At 36.3% G+C, this 14433-nt stretch overlaps 1 protein-coding gene across 7 annotated transcripts in view; it reads left to right on the forward strand.

Annotated features, from left to right (window-relative positions):
* GABPB1 (GA binding protein transcription factor subunit beta 1) overlaps positions 1–1809 on the forward strand; it is a 77642-nt gene extending 75833 nt beyond the window's left edge. For all 7 annotated transcript variants that reach the window (XM_032297495.1, XM_032297497.1, XM_032297494.1 and 4 more), the window contains one exon: positions 280–1809. In XM_032297495.1, the coding sequence (XP_032153386.1) occupies positions 280–432 (153 nt within the window). In that variant the 3' untranslated portion in view covers positions 433–1809. The remainder of the gene's footprint in view (positions 1–279) is intronic.
* The last annotated feature ends 12624 nt before the right edge of the window (positions 1810–14433 follow it).

The raw sequence follows: 14433 nt of genomic DNA on the forward strand, positions 1-14433 counted from the left end.
ATACAGGTGCCCAGTTTGGAGTTTTTCTGTCAGTCTTATTTCTAAATAAAAAAATAATTTCCTTGAGGTCAGAAACTAATTCATATATCATAATGTAGAGCACAAAATTAGTGACTTAAATATTGGTGAATTGATTGAAAAGGGAAGATGGCTAGGAAATTTCAACAGGTGGCTGCTGTTAGCTACTACAGTTTTATTTTTTAATTTGAAAGATGCATACTTATATGTGTTAATCTATTTTTGCAAAAATTAAAAAAAAAAACCTTTTCTTTTAATTAGGAGAGAGAAGCTCTTCAGAAACAGCTGGATGAAGCAAATCGAGAAGCACAAAAATATCGACAGCAGCTTCTAAAGAAAGAACAGGAAGCAGAGGCCTACAGACAGAAGTTGGAAGCTATGACTCGTCTTCAGACTAATAAAGAAGCTGTTTAATTGAAACAAACTTGTAGTTTGATTTTACTTTTGGTCAAGAAAGAATACAGTCTTGAACTGTACACAACAAAGGTACAGCCATGGGAATACAGGATAAGAGAAGAGACTACAGATTGATAATTGGACTTAAGCCATGAGCTCTGAATTCTTGTAACATAAAACTTTACTTTGGAAGTTGTGAAATGTATTTAAAACTGAATTCTGTAAATAGTTTTTGTTTTTTTTTTTACAGTTCCAAATGAGTTGATAATTGTTGAAGAGATCCAAAACCACAATAAGCCACTGTTTTTGTGAATTCTTTTTGATTTTAGTACAAACCTTAATTTCTCAGAAACAGAACAGTTTTAAGGGTGATCGTTGTTGATTAGACCAAATGTTGTGTAATAATTATGGTGGACTGATGCTGGAATTACTCCTGTAGGTATAAACCTCTATATGAAGAGAAGATTTCTCCCAGGAAATCTTTGTACAGCTTTAAGTTGTCTCAGATTCTCTGAAAACATTTTTTAGAAAGTAAAATTTTTATATTTGTTCAATTTCAGCTATACCCAAGTAGATTTACATGTATATGAAGCAAATATTTTTTAAACTTTTTGTTTGTACATATTCTGCATGTTTTATAATTTCAAAATGCATCACTTTTATAGGTATTTCTCCCACAAAAATGATGAAAGTGACCAGGAAAAAGCAAAAACAAAACCCACCCCTTTACTGTGTAGGTCATTGAAACTAAGTAAGCTAGCATCTGGTTTTATTAGAATGACAATGTTCTTGGAAGGAGCAGCCTGCAAGATAATTTGAATTTGCCAATTCTGCAAAATCTGTGCTTTTTCGAAAATTTAATAGTGGGGATGTGAAACTGTATTCTGTGCCTTCCATCATGATTTACACATGTAAGCACTTTAAGGCACTGGATTTTAAGATAATGTTTTTGGAAAACTCAATGCATATGGGTTTCTGAAATATTTTATGGACTTATTTCTCCCCAGGAAATTATTCTTACGGAAAAAAAATTGCTTTTGTATGTAGAACAGGAACTTTTGTACTACAGTGATGCAATAGACATGTCTAATGTAGCTTCTGCTTTTCCCTTTGAAAGCTCAATGTCTGTGCTATGACTTGCTCTCATCACAATATTGTTGAATTCCACAATGTATGGATATTAAACACTGGCAGACTGTTATTATTATTATTTTTTTGGTAAAACATTACTTCAAACCTTTTTTCTTTCTTTCTTTTTCAATGTTTTATTGCTTTATGAAAATGTTTAACCCTAAAATCCCTCTAGGTTATCTATACTGTATAAAGAAGCAATTACCCTTAAAACTGTACTCTGGCCTACTTTTCTATTTTGCAATTAAATATCTTTTTCACATATGTTCATTGTAGACCTATGTTTTTATCACATCTTACTAGCACATTAAAAGTGTTATCCGGCCGGGCGCGGTGGCTCAAGCCTGTAATCCCAGCACTTTGGGAGGCCGAGGCGGGTGGATCACCAGGTCAAGAGATTGAGACCATCCTGGTCAACATGGTGGAACCCTGTCTCTACTAAAAATACAAAAAATTAGCTGGGCATGGTGGTGCGTGCCTGTAATCCTAGCTACTCAGGAGGCTGAGGCAGGAGAATTGCCTGAAGCCAGGAGGCGGAGGTTGCGGTGAGCCGAGATGGCGCCATTGCACTCCAGCCTGGGTAACAAGAGTGAAACTCCGTCTCAAAAAAAAAAAAAGTGTTATCCTACTGCATATTTGAGCCAACATAGGAAAATATTTTATACTCTCCACTTTATAATATGACTTTTTTTAAAATGTGACTTTAAAAGTCCTGAGGTACTCTTGAGAATTTGTTAAGTCTCTCACTGGAATTACCAGTATATTTGTTAATGCAATAAAGGGGTCTGTGGTCTGTCGGCCTGATGGTTGCTATTGGAAGTGCTTAAAAAGGGCTTAGGGCAAATTGAAAAACTCTATAAGGAAGAGGAAAAAGATCTTTTTCAATTTTACGCTAAATTTGGCATATTTTAAGTAATCCGAAAACTAGGTTTTAAAAATGCCAGGCTATATTTTCAGTAGCATGAAGTGACTTTTTCTGCAGTCCTGGAAAGTCAGTAGAGAATGTCTTTCTGGTTACTTTGGCATATTAGTTTGTCATGTTAAGCAGGGGGCTGGTACAGCAGCCAGGTACCCTGACTTGTGATGCTGGAGCATAAAAGGCCAATGTCTTCACCCCAGAGTGCAGCCGCTATAGAGTTTTGCTTCCAGACCAGGCTGACCCTGAAAAGTCTCGGGACAGTGTTGGAAACAAGTTTGTGAAAGCTAACTTAATGTCATCTTTGACTTCCAGTCTCCTCTTCTGCTTGAGACTTTACCTGGTGCAAGAAATAATTTTAATGCCTAATAACAACAGCTGGCATAGATGGGAGAAAATAATTGGTGCCTAAAAGGAATAGGTCTGTGATAGCATCAGGTACTCAGGTATGAAGGAAGCTCACTTTTTTCAGAGTCGTTGTTACATAACTTGAAATTTCTCAATCATTTACATCTGATTTACTGTTCTGTAAAACCAATACTTAGATAAGAATTTGTAATTAAAACTTAAAATGGGTTTCTTTTTTCCTTCACTGATTTCATACCGTTTTCAGGTGGGCTTATATAAAGGTTTGCATTCTAGTCATTCTCAATGGTGCTCTAACAAGAGGATTTAAAGAACTGAGGCCGGGCGCGGTGGCTCAAGCCTGTAATCCCAGCACTTTGGGAGGCCAAGGCAGGTGGATCACCAGGTCAAGAGATCAAGACCATCCTGGTCAACATGGTGAAACCCCGTCTCTACTAAAAATACAAAAAATTAGCTGGGCATGGTGGTGCGTGCCTGTAATCCCAGCTACTCAGGAGGCTGAGGCAGGAGAATTGCCTGAACCCAGGAGACGGAGGTTGCGGTGAGCCGAGATGGCGCCATTGCACTCCAGCCTGGGTAACAGGATTAAAATCATCATATCGGAAAAGCGTCTCTAAAAAACTGACAAAAATAACAGTATACGAAATAAAAGTTTTCAGAAATCCACACAATTGTTTACATAGTGATGGATTTCTAGTTAGCAGTCATCTGTTTACCACATCACTGGTTAATTATTTCCACATATATGAACAAACACCTTCTCAAGCAACCTTTCTCATCTAGGGTTCTGCAAGATAAGCCGTTTAGTGTTATGGTGTTACGAATTTTCTTTCCTATGCACCTAAAATAGTTCTTGTTATGTACTATCTAGACATTGAGCACATTAGGCCTCTTGACTGCGCAATTACTTGATTCAGAGTTAACATTTTCCTCTGGATAGTCGCTGGACCTCTAGGATTATAAATTCTAGATTGAATCTGTGATGCTTTCAGAAAGCCTCATCAGAGAAGTAGTATCTGCAGGGACTGTGCTTCTCAACTAATTTTCCTTTATTGTTATTTATGTCTTAATTACTTCACAAAAGGACTTGTGATATCATTTGTTTTCATTGGCTTTTAGGAATCCTTTTCTTTTTTCTTTTTCTTTTTTTTTTTTTGAGACTGAGTTTCACTCTTGTTGCCCAGGCTGGAGTGCAGTGGTACAATCTTGGCTCACTGCAACCTCCACCTCCCGGGTTGAAGTTCTCCTGCCTCAGCCTCCTGAGTAGCTGGAATTTCAGGCATGCACCACCTCCAGCTCATTTTGTATTTTTAGTGGAGATGGGGTTTCTCCATGTTGGTCAGGCTGATCTTGAACTCCCGACCTCAGGTGATCTGCCTGCCTTGGCCTCCCAAAGTGCTGGGATTACAGGCATGAGCCACCGTGCCCAACCAGGAATTATTTTTTTTCTTTTTTTTTTTTTAATTTTTAGGTCCAATTAATCAACTCACTAGGAATTATTTTCTTAACATCAATCTTTTGTGATATGAATGGCAGAATAGTTTTTTTTTTTTTTTGAGACGTCTCACTGTTGCCCAGGCCGGAGGAGTGCAGTGGTGCGATCTTGGCTCACTGCAGCCTCTGCTGCCCAGGTTCAAGCTATTCTCCTGCCTCAGCCTCCCAAGCAGCTAGAATGACAGGCTTGCACCACCTCTCCTGGCTAATTTCTGTATTTTTAGTAGAGACGGTGTTTCATCATCTTGGTCAGGCTGGTCTTGAGCTCCTGACCTTGTGATCCACTCACCTCAGCCTCCCAAAGTTCTGGGATTACAGGCGTGAGCCACCATGCCTGGCCCAGAATAGTTCTTTTATTTTGCCACTGGATTGCTCTATTTCTTTCTTTTTTTTTTTTTTCTCCCTCAGCCTCCCAAGTAGCTGGGATTACAGGCACCTGACACCACTCCTGGTTAATTTTTTTTGGTGTGTGTATTATTAGTAGTATCATACTTTAAGTTCTGGGGTATATGTGCAGAATGTGCAGGTTTGTTACATAGGTATACAAGTGCCATGGTGGTTTGCTGCATCCATCATCCTGTCATCTACATTAGGTGTTTCTCCTAATGCTATCCCTCACCTAGCCTCCCACCCCTCTGCTATCCCTCCCCTAGTCACCCACCCTCCAATGGGCCCTGGTGTATGATGTTCCCCTCCCTGTGTCCATGTGTTTTCATTGTTCAACACCCACTTAAGAGTGAGAACATGTGTGTTTGGTTTTCTGTTCTTGTGTCATTTTGCTGAGAATGATGGTTTCTAGCTTTCTCCATGTTCCTGCAAAGGACATGAACTCATCCTTTTTTATGGCTGCATAGTATTCCATGGTGTATATGTGCCACATTTTCTTTATCCTGTCTATCGTTGATGGGCATTTGGGTTGGTTCCAAGTCTTTGCTATTGTGAACAGTGCTGCAATAAACATATGTGTGCATGTGTCTTTATAATAAAATGATTTATGATCCTTTAGGTATATACCCAGTAATGGGATTGCAGGGTCAAATGGTATTTTCTATTTCTAGATCTTTGAGGAATGGCCACACTGTCTTCCACAATGACTGAACTAATTTGCACTCCCACAACAATATAAAAGCTTTCCTGTTTCTCCGCATCCTCTCCAGCATCTGTTTTCTCCTGATTTTTTAATGATTGCCATTCTAACTGGCGTGAGATGGTATCTCAATGTGGTTTTGATTTGCATTTCTCTAATGACCACTGATGATAAGCTTTTTTTCATGTTTATTGGCTGCATAAATGTCTCTTTTGAGAAGTATCTGTTCGTATACTTTGCCCACTTTTTGATGGGGTTGTATTTTTCTATTTCTTTATGGTGGTTGGAGAAGAAAATTAAAGAGAAAAGGGTATAAATGGGGAATCTCATATAATGAGATATAGTTTATACAGATGGTCCCCAATTTATTTATGTTGTTTGATTTATGTTGTTTGGCTTCACAATGGGCTTATCAGTGTATTAATTGCATTTTACATTTATGATATTTTTTACTTAGGATGGGTTTATCAGGATGTAACCCCATTGTAAGTCAGAGAGCATCTGTACTTGTTTGTAATAAAAAGATCTGTTTACAAATATGTTTGTCCAAAACATATGGTTAATGAAAATCTATACCAGTATATGTCTTCAACATGATCATTTATGATATTATTGAAAATTAGAAGAAACCCTTGCTCATAACAGGAATTGATTAATTGATAGAAATATTCATGAATACTTTGTTCTGATGTGACTGATTTTTTCCATACTACTCTATACAAAGTTTTTCCTGATAAAATCTATAAAGTCATTCTTTAATACCTGAATGACTTTGAGAGCTGACTCAAAATAAAATAGAGCAGAAGAAAAACCTTTTCAGATAAAATCATAAACAAAGGAACCTTAATGTCCATATGGATGGGTTCCCAAGGCATTAGCACTCAGGCTTATATAGCAAATAGAAAAAAATATTTTCCATTTACCTGGCTTCTATTGAATAAATAACTTTTCCATTATGTCAGATCAACTTGGGAATGGACTAACTAATAGATTTGTTATTTCATTAAATAATATTTACCATGCTTGGATTTCATTATAGATAACTAGTCTGTTGTAGTTTTGAATGATGTTTGTTATTTGCTTCCTCTGTTAGTTGAGAAAACCTGATGTACATGGACTCAGTTTGACGTAAGCTCTCCATATTCATTCTCAGATTATTCTGTGTAACCTATGATGGAAAATATGCTATTATCATTGGAAATATGCTTCTGGTTCCAAATCAAAATTTTGATATCAATGTTTTTGTGACTCATTGAAACTGTTTTCCAAATATATAGATATACAGATACATAGTCTTGATTCTTTTGATAAACTCTTTTAAATTTTTACACTCCTTTAAAATTTTTCACTTCAATGATAATCAAATTTTGAACATAATTTGGATACAATTTCTGGGGGCTCTTTATTTTCAGATAAATAACCCCCCCTGCACCCCCAAAAAGCTACCATTTGCTTTTTGGAAAAATTTTGACCTTGTTTCTGAGATTCTTTTCATTATATTTTATTAAATGCTTCCTCAGTTTTGTTTTGTTTTGTTTTGTTTTAGATGGAGAATCACTCTGTCACCCAGGCTGTGCACTTGGGCAATCTCAGCTCACTGCACCCCTCACCTCCCAAGTTCAAGCGATTCTCATCCCTCAGCATCTGAGTAGCTGGGACTACAGGCATGCACCACTACACCTGGCTGATTTTTGTATTTTTAGTAGAGATGGAGTTTCACCATGTTGACAGGCTGGTCTCAAACTCCTGACCTCAACTGATCTGCCTGCTTTGGCCTCCCAAAGTACTGGGATTTCAGGCATAAGCCACCATGCCCGGCCCTAGCTTCCTCAGTTTTTAATTTGATAGTTTTAATTAATTAATTTGGATAGTTTTAATCTCATGTGCATGGTTGACAGGTAATGTTTTCCACATCTATAAATATATAATATTATCGAATACAATTCCAATCTTACTACTGATTAATTACATGGATTATAATTTTTAATTGTACGGATTATTTAAATGTCTTCTTTATTTTTCTTGAACTACTGACCTCAGGTGATCCACCCACCTTGCCCTCCCAAAGTGCTAGGATTACAGGCATGAGCCACCGTACCCAGCCTTTAAATGTCTTCTTTATTTTTCTATAAGCAAATAATTTTCTTATACATTTTTGGGTGCCAGTTAACAGTCAGTAGAGTATTTGTTTCTGTATGACTATTTTTCATTGTTCTAGACTTATACCGTCTTCATCATGACTCTTAAGAATTGTTTAAATTGCTCTGCATGTAGGCAAGCAAAAAAAAAAAAAAGGAAAAGAAAAAAAAAGAATTGTTTAAATTGCATTCATTTACTATGTTTTGAAGTTTTCAAGAAAGATCACAGAGAATAATGGAACATCCATGTACCTACCAACCACATTTAATATATCTCAAGTTGGCCTTCTTTGCTTTAATTCTTTTAAGAAATAGAATGTTACAGATGTAGTTTAATGTCTTTTGTTTTCTTACCATAACCTATTCCCTTCCTCTCTGGTTGATCATTATCAACCACTATCCTAGGCATGAGATGTTTCTGTCTACAGTTTTACCTTGTGCTTTTATTATTGACTGGATTTCAGAACTATATGGTAGAGTTTTGTGTGGTTCTTAAACATGATTAAGGTAATTATACTATATAAGTAGCATTCTGCATATTGATTTTTTTCAGTTAAACAGTATATTAGATATTAATGTTTATACTTGAATATCTAAATCATTCATTTAGGCATATAAAATTAAATAAGAATGTATCATAATTTGTCATTTTTCTCTGTATAGAAGTATGACTTCCAATTTCTTGCTATTGTAAATAGTGCTGTAATGAACATCCTTGTATATTATCTCCTTATAGCATATGCTCAGTTTCCCAGAGGCATGTACCTAGCAATGAAATTGTTAGGTCTACAGTAGTCAACCTTACTAGATATTGTAAAATTGTTTTCTAGAGTAAAATGAGTGACTAATGATAATTTTCATCTTACCGCATCTCACCAACACCTGATATTGTCACACTTTTAACATTTTTGTCATTCCACATTGGTATGAAATTTCTTTTATTACTAGTGAGGTCAAATATTTTTTCCCTCTTATTGCTTTATCCATTAAAGTTGATTTTGTGAATTGTCAGTTCATGACCATTTTTGGGGGTAGTTTTCCTTACTGATTTATTGAAGTTTAATACTTTCTGGAAACTAATCTAAACTAATATTTTGCTGGTTGTATGAGTTGTAAATATCTTCTCCCACTGTATGTTTTTTTAAAAACTTTGTTTATATTGTCTAACTTAGCACATGTTTAGTGAACGCCTCTATGTGCAATTCTTCATATCAGGCTGAGGAAGAAGTCTAAGAAGTTTTATTGGAGTCTGACACCCAAGGTGCCTGAAATTAAAGGTAAAATGAAATTTTAATTTATAAGTTTATTCTTTTGTTTTTTGGTTCAGTACATCCTCCTTTTTATAATGTATGCTTTTCCAGATAATTAGTGAGATAAACATTTGATTTTCACTTTTAGTGTTTCTAAAAGATGTAATATGCTACCTCATATAACTTGTTTTTAATTCTTGCTCTAACTTTTAATATTTTATAGTTGTGCATTTTGAATTATATTTTACAGGATTAAGTGGATTTTTGCACATGATGTTTAGCAACGTGTTTGGGAGCATGTAGCACAGCCTCCAAAAATTAGAATTCCACTAGCCCCCAATCCTACATATCTGGCATCTTAAGAGTCAATAATAGCAGAGTTAGAGAGGCAGTTTTGTGTGGTGGATAGAACATGGGTATTTGATCAAATAGCCTTCGGATCAAATCCTGGCTTCTTCTATAATTATCTTGTGTTATTTTAGCCAAGTGCTTACCTTCCTTGAGACTCAGTTTCTCAAGAATAAGGTAGACTATGGCTTTCACCAGGTTGTTGCAAAGATTGAATCAAATAGTGTGCAATTAACAATGCAAGGCATAGTGCTCAGTACATAGTTAACATTCTAAAATGTATAATGAGGAATGGTGTGCACCTGTAGCCCCTGCTACTTGGAGCCCCAGCTACTTGGAAGGCTGTGGCAGGAGGATCGCTTGAGCCTGGAAAGTTGAGGTTGCAGTGAGCCATGATTGTACCACTGCACCCCAGCCTGGGTGACCGAAAGAGACCCTGTTTAAAAAAAAAAAAAGAGACTGATTTTTTTTTGCACATAAAAGCGAATATATACTGTATTCTAATTTTTCTTTTTCTCCTTTCCTTTCTTTTCTTTCTTTCCTTTCTTTCTTTTCTTTTCTTTTTTTTGAGATGGAGTCTTGCTCTGTCACCCAGGCTGGAGTGCAAAGGCACACTCTCAGCTCACTGCAACTTCTGCCTCCCAGGTTCAAGCGATTCTCCTGCCTCAGCCTCCCAAGTAGCTGGGATTACAGGTGTGTGCCACCACGCCCAGCTAATTTTTGTATTTTTAAGTAGAGATGGGGTTTCACTATGTTGATCAGACTGGTCTCAAACCCCTGACCTCGTGACCTGCCCACCTCAGCCTCCCAAAGTCCTGGGATTACAGGCGTGAGCCACTGCACCCAGCTTCTTTCTACAGAACAATGTTCTGTACTTTATTAATATATCTTGGATGTACTCCTTCTTTTCACAGAGCTGCAACATGTGGGTGTCCCAGAGAGTAACCAATTCCCTAGCAGTGTATATTTGGGTTGTTTCCAGTCTTTTGCTATTATAAGCAGTTCTACAAAAAATTACCTTGTGCACATGAGTAAGGATATCCTGAAGTGGAACAGCTGGATTAAAAGGCATGTACATTTGCAGTTTTTATAGGAATTTTCAGAATGCTCTACCACCATTAGATGAGGGCTCTTAGTTCCTTACAGGCTTGCCCACAGAGTGTTTATTAAATTGGGGTTTTTGTTATTCTGATAAATAAAAAATGGTAGGTCAGTGCAGATTTAAACTGATTTCTCCATTATGAGTTTTATATTTCCCTTTCTGCTAATTATCTTATTATATTTTGCCCAGTTTTCTATTAGGGTGTTGATTTTCTTTTCCTTCCTTCCCTCCCTCCCTCCCTCCCTCCCTCCCTCCTTCCTTCCTTCCTTCCTTCCTTCCTTCCTTCCTTCCTTCCGTCCTTTGACAGGGTCTCACTCTTGTCACCTAGGTTGGAGTGCAGTGGTGCAGTCTTGCCTCACTACAACTTCTGCCTCCCAGACTCAAGTGATTCTCCCACCCCAGCTTCCCAAATAGTTGTGACAAAAAGCACATGACACCATGTGCAGCTAATTTATTTTTTATTTTTGGTTGAGATGGGGTTTTGCGATGTTACCCAGGCTGGTCTCAAACTCCTGAGCCCAAAGTGATCTGCCCCCCTTGGCCTCCCAAAGTGCTCTGGGATTACAGGCATGAATCACTGTACCTGGCCTCTTTTCTTCTTGATTTAAAATTCTTCATAGATTAGACAAATTTGCCCATTGTACAAATATGTTGCAAATATATTTTCTCAGTTTTTCATTTATCTTGATTTTTCTTAAGGGTTTAAAAAAATGTGATTGGATTTATGATTTCTAGCATTGAACCATAGTTACAAATGTATTCTTTACTCTGAGGTTGTCGAGGGAAGCTCCTGATTTTCTTAATTTAATTTTCATCTTTTTAAAAACAGCTCTATTGATGCATAATTGATATACAAAATAGCACATATTTACTAAAATTTGATAAGTTTGGACATGTGTACATACCCATGAAACCATCTGTTAACCTAATGATTGTGATGGTTTTATGAAATTTTATGTTTCAGTTTTTTACATTTAAATCTTTGACTTTTCTGGAATTTAAGTGCATGATGTGAAAAATAGATCCAACTTATTTTTCTTTCCAGATGGTTACCTTTGTTCTAGCACAATTTATTAAATCGTTCATTTTTTCCTTCTGATCTGAGATGTTTTCTTTATTATATGCTAAGTTTCTGTACATATTTAAATTCATTTTCCTCTTTTGTTTGTCTCTTTCTATAACAGAATCTCATTGTTCTAATTATTTAGCTTCATAATAAATTTTAATACTTTCTGGGTTTAAACAGAACCTTCTTATTACTCTTCTTTTATAAAGTTTTCTTCTTTATTCTGGTTTATTTTTCCTAAGAACTTCAAAAGTTGGTACTGAATTCCAAAATAAAATACTTTAAAGCCTGTTGATTTTGCCACTGGGATGATGCTACATTTTCAGATTAACTTAGGGAAAATTGTTTTCTTCATGATGTTAAGTCTTACTCCCTGAGAACATAGTACATCTTTTCATCTGTACAGGTCTTCTTTTACATTGATCAGTAGCAATTAAAAAAATATCATCTTGGGATGCACCATTCTAGTTAAAAAAAAAAAAAAAAGAAAAAAAATCATCTACTATGTTCAATGAAATAAAAATCAATATTTAAAAATTTGGCAAGGAGTTGAAAACTATAAAAAAGAACCAAACAAAAATTCTTTTTTTTGCTCCCAGAAGGCAGAAGAAATAAAAATTCTACAACTGAAAAAATACAATATCTGATACTAAAAATCAATAAATGATTTATTATATTAGATACATTTGAAGAGACAACTAAAAAATAAGAAAAATATTTTCAAAAGAACTCAGAAACAAGAAGATGGAAAATAATGAATATAATACTATTTATATTTTTATGTAATAGTATATAATACACAAGTTTAACATAGGACTGCATTTGCAGAATAGAAGAGAGAGAATGGGGAGATAGCAACACTTGAAGGGGAAAATAACCAATACTATTTTATTTAAAGTACCTAACTTGGCTGGGTGTGGTGGCTGACACCTGTAATCCCAGCAGTTTGGGAGGCTGAGATGGGTGGGTCACTTGAGCCCAGGAGTTCAAGACCAACCTGGGCAACATGGAGAAACCCCATCTCTACAGAAAACCCCCTAAAACAAAAACAATAGTCAGCTGAGTGTGGTATCACATGTCTGTAGTCCTTGCTACTTAGGAGGCGGGAGTGGGAGGATTACCAGGGACTGGAAGTCAAGGCTGCAGTGAGCTGTGATTGTGTCACTACACTCCAGCCTGATTGATGGAATGAAACCCTGTCTCAAAAAAAAAAAAGTGCCTAACTTGGTGCTTGGCACTTTTAAAAATTGATAAATAATATTTGTACCTGTTTATGGGGTATCTGTGATATTTTGATATATGCATACAATGTGTAATGATCAAATCAGGGTATTTAAAATATCCATAATCTCAAACATTTTTTTGAGTGTTCATAACATTCCAAATCTAGCTATTTTGAAATATACAATAAATTATTAACTATAGTCATCCTAGAGTGTTATTGAATATTACTGAATTCCATCTAATCATATGTTTGTAGCAATTAACCAATCTTTATTTATTCCTTACCCCTGGCTCCCACCAACCCTTTCCAGTCTCTGATAAGTATAATTTTATTCTCTACCTCCATGAAATCAAATTTTGTACCTCCCATATCATTGTCAATATTATTATTTTTTCCCACCCAGGCTCCTAGGAAGGATTTATTGACAATATTACTGGATTCTAAATCCTCTAGGTCATTTTTTCACCAAGTCCCTTATTTTCTTAGGGCATTATTTTTTTTTCTTAATAGCTTTATTGGGATAAAATTCCCATTCTATAAAATTTCCTCATTTGAAGTATTCAGTTTAATGGCTTAGTATATTCACAGAATTGTACAACCATCACCACAATCAATTTTAGAACATTTTCAGCAGGGCACAGTGGCTCACGCCTGTAATCCCAGCTATTCAGAAGGCTGAGGCAGGAGAATTGCTTGAACCTGGGAGGCAGAGGCTGCAGCGAGCTGAGATCGTGCCACTGCCCTCCAGCCGGGGCCACAGAGTCAGACTCCATCTCAAAAAAAAAAAAAACCAAACAATTTTAGAACATTTTCATCTCACTGCCCTGCCAAAAAAACCTGTTCCCCTTAGCCATCAATCCTCAGCTGCCTCTAACCACAAATCTATTTTCTGTCTCTGTAGAGTTGACTATTCTACATATTTCACATAAACAAAATAATATGATATATCGTCCCTTGTAACTAGCTTCTTTCACTTAGTATGATTCCAAGTTTATCCATATTTTGGTATGTATCAGTCCTTCATTCCTTTTTATCATGGAATAATATTCTATTGTATTGATATATGACATTTTATTTATCCATCTTTTGATGAACATTTGGTTTATTTCTACTTTTGTCTATTATAAGAGTTCTGCTATGAACACTCATGTATAAGTTTTTGTGTGAATGTGTTTTCATTTTCCTTGGATATATACCAAGCAGTAGAATTGCTGAGTCATAAAGAACTCTAGGTTTAGATTTTTGAGGAGCTTCCAGATTATTTTCCAAAGTGGCTGTGCCATTTTATGTTCCCACCAGTAAAATATGAGGGTTCTAATTTTTCTGTCTTCAACAACACTTGTTATTATGTATCTTTTTTATTATAGTCATCATAGTCTGTATGAAGTGATTCCTCACTGTAGTTTTTTCTGTAGTAATTTTAAAAAGTTCCTGCCTAGTTTAGCCTAAAATTACTTTCCCGACTCTCTTCAGAGAGCCTGCCAGAGAATTCTGTCTCTCGTGCTGTCTCCCTTATGCCTGGGCATAAGCTCTGATAAAGCCCTATCTGGAAAAACTCTTGGACTTCTGTAAATTCCTTTTACATTGAGAGCCCAAGAACCCATGGTCACTAACAGGCCAATTAGAAGGGTCCTGCATTAGTCTAGGTGAAGAGTGATGATGGCTTGGACCAGAATAGTGTGGTAGTCATGGAAATGGGGAGAATTTGACAGACTAGAGATTTATTTTGGAAATAGAACTGAATCTGAACAGACTGAATTGGGCAGGGAGCAGGGAAAGTGAAGGGGAAAGAAGACTCCAGGATTATGCCTTAGCATTTGGGTGCATGAATGGATGGATGAAGGGATGGATAGATGCTGGTTGGATGGATGGGTGGTTGGATGAATGAGTGGGTGA

This window comes from Sapajus apella, unplaced genomic scaffold (genome assembly GCF_009761245.1).
Source record: "Sapajus apella isolate SASKATOON/1434 unplaced genomic scaffold, GSC_monkey_1.0 scaffold37, whole genome shotgun sequence".
Taxonomy (NCBI): Eukaryota; Metazoa; Chordata; class Mammalia; order Primates; family Cebidae; genus Sapajus; species Sapajus apella.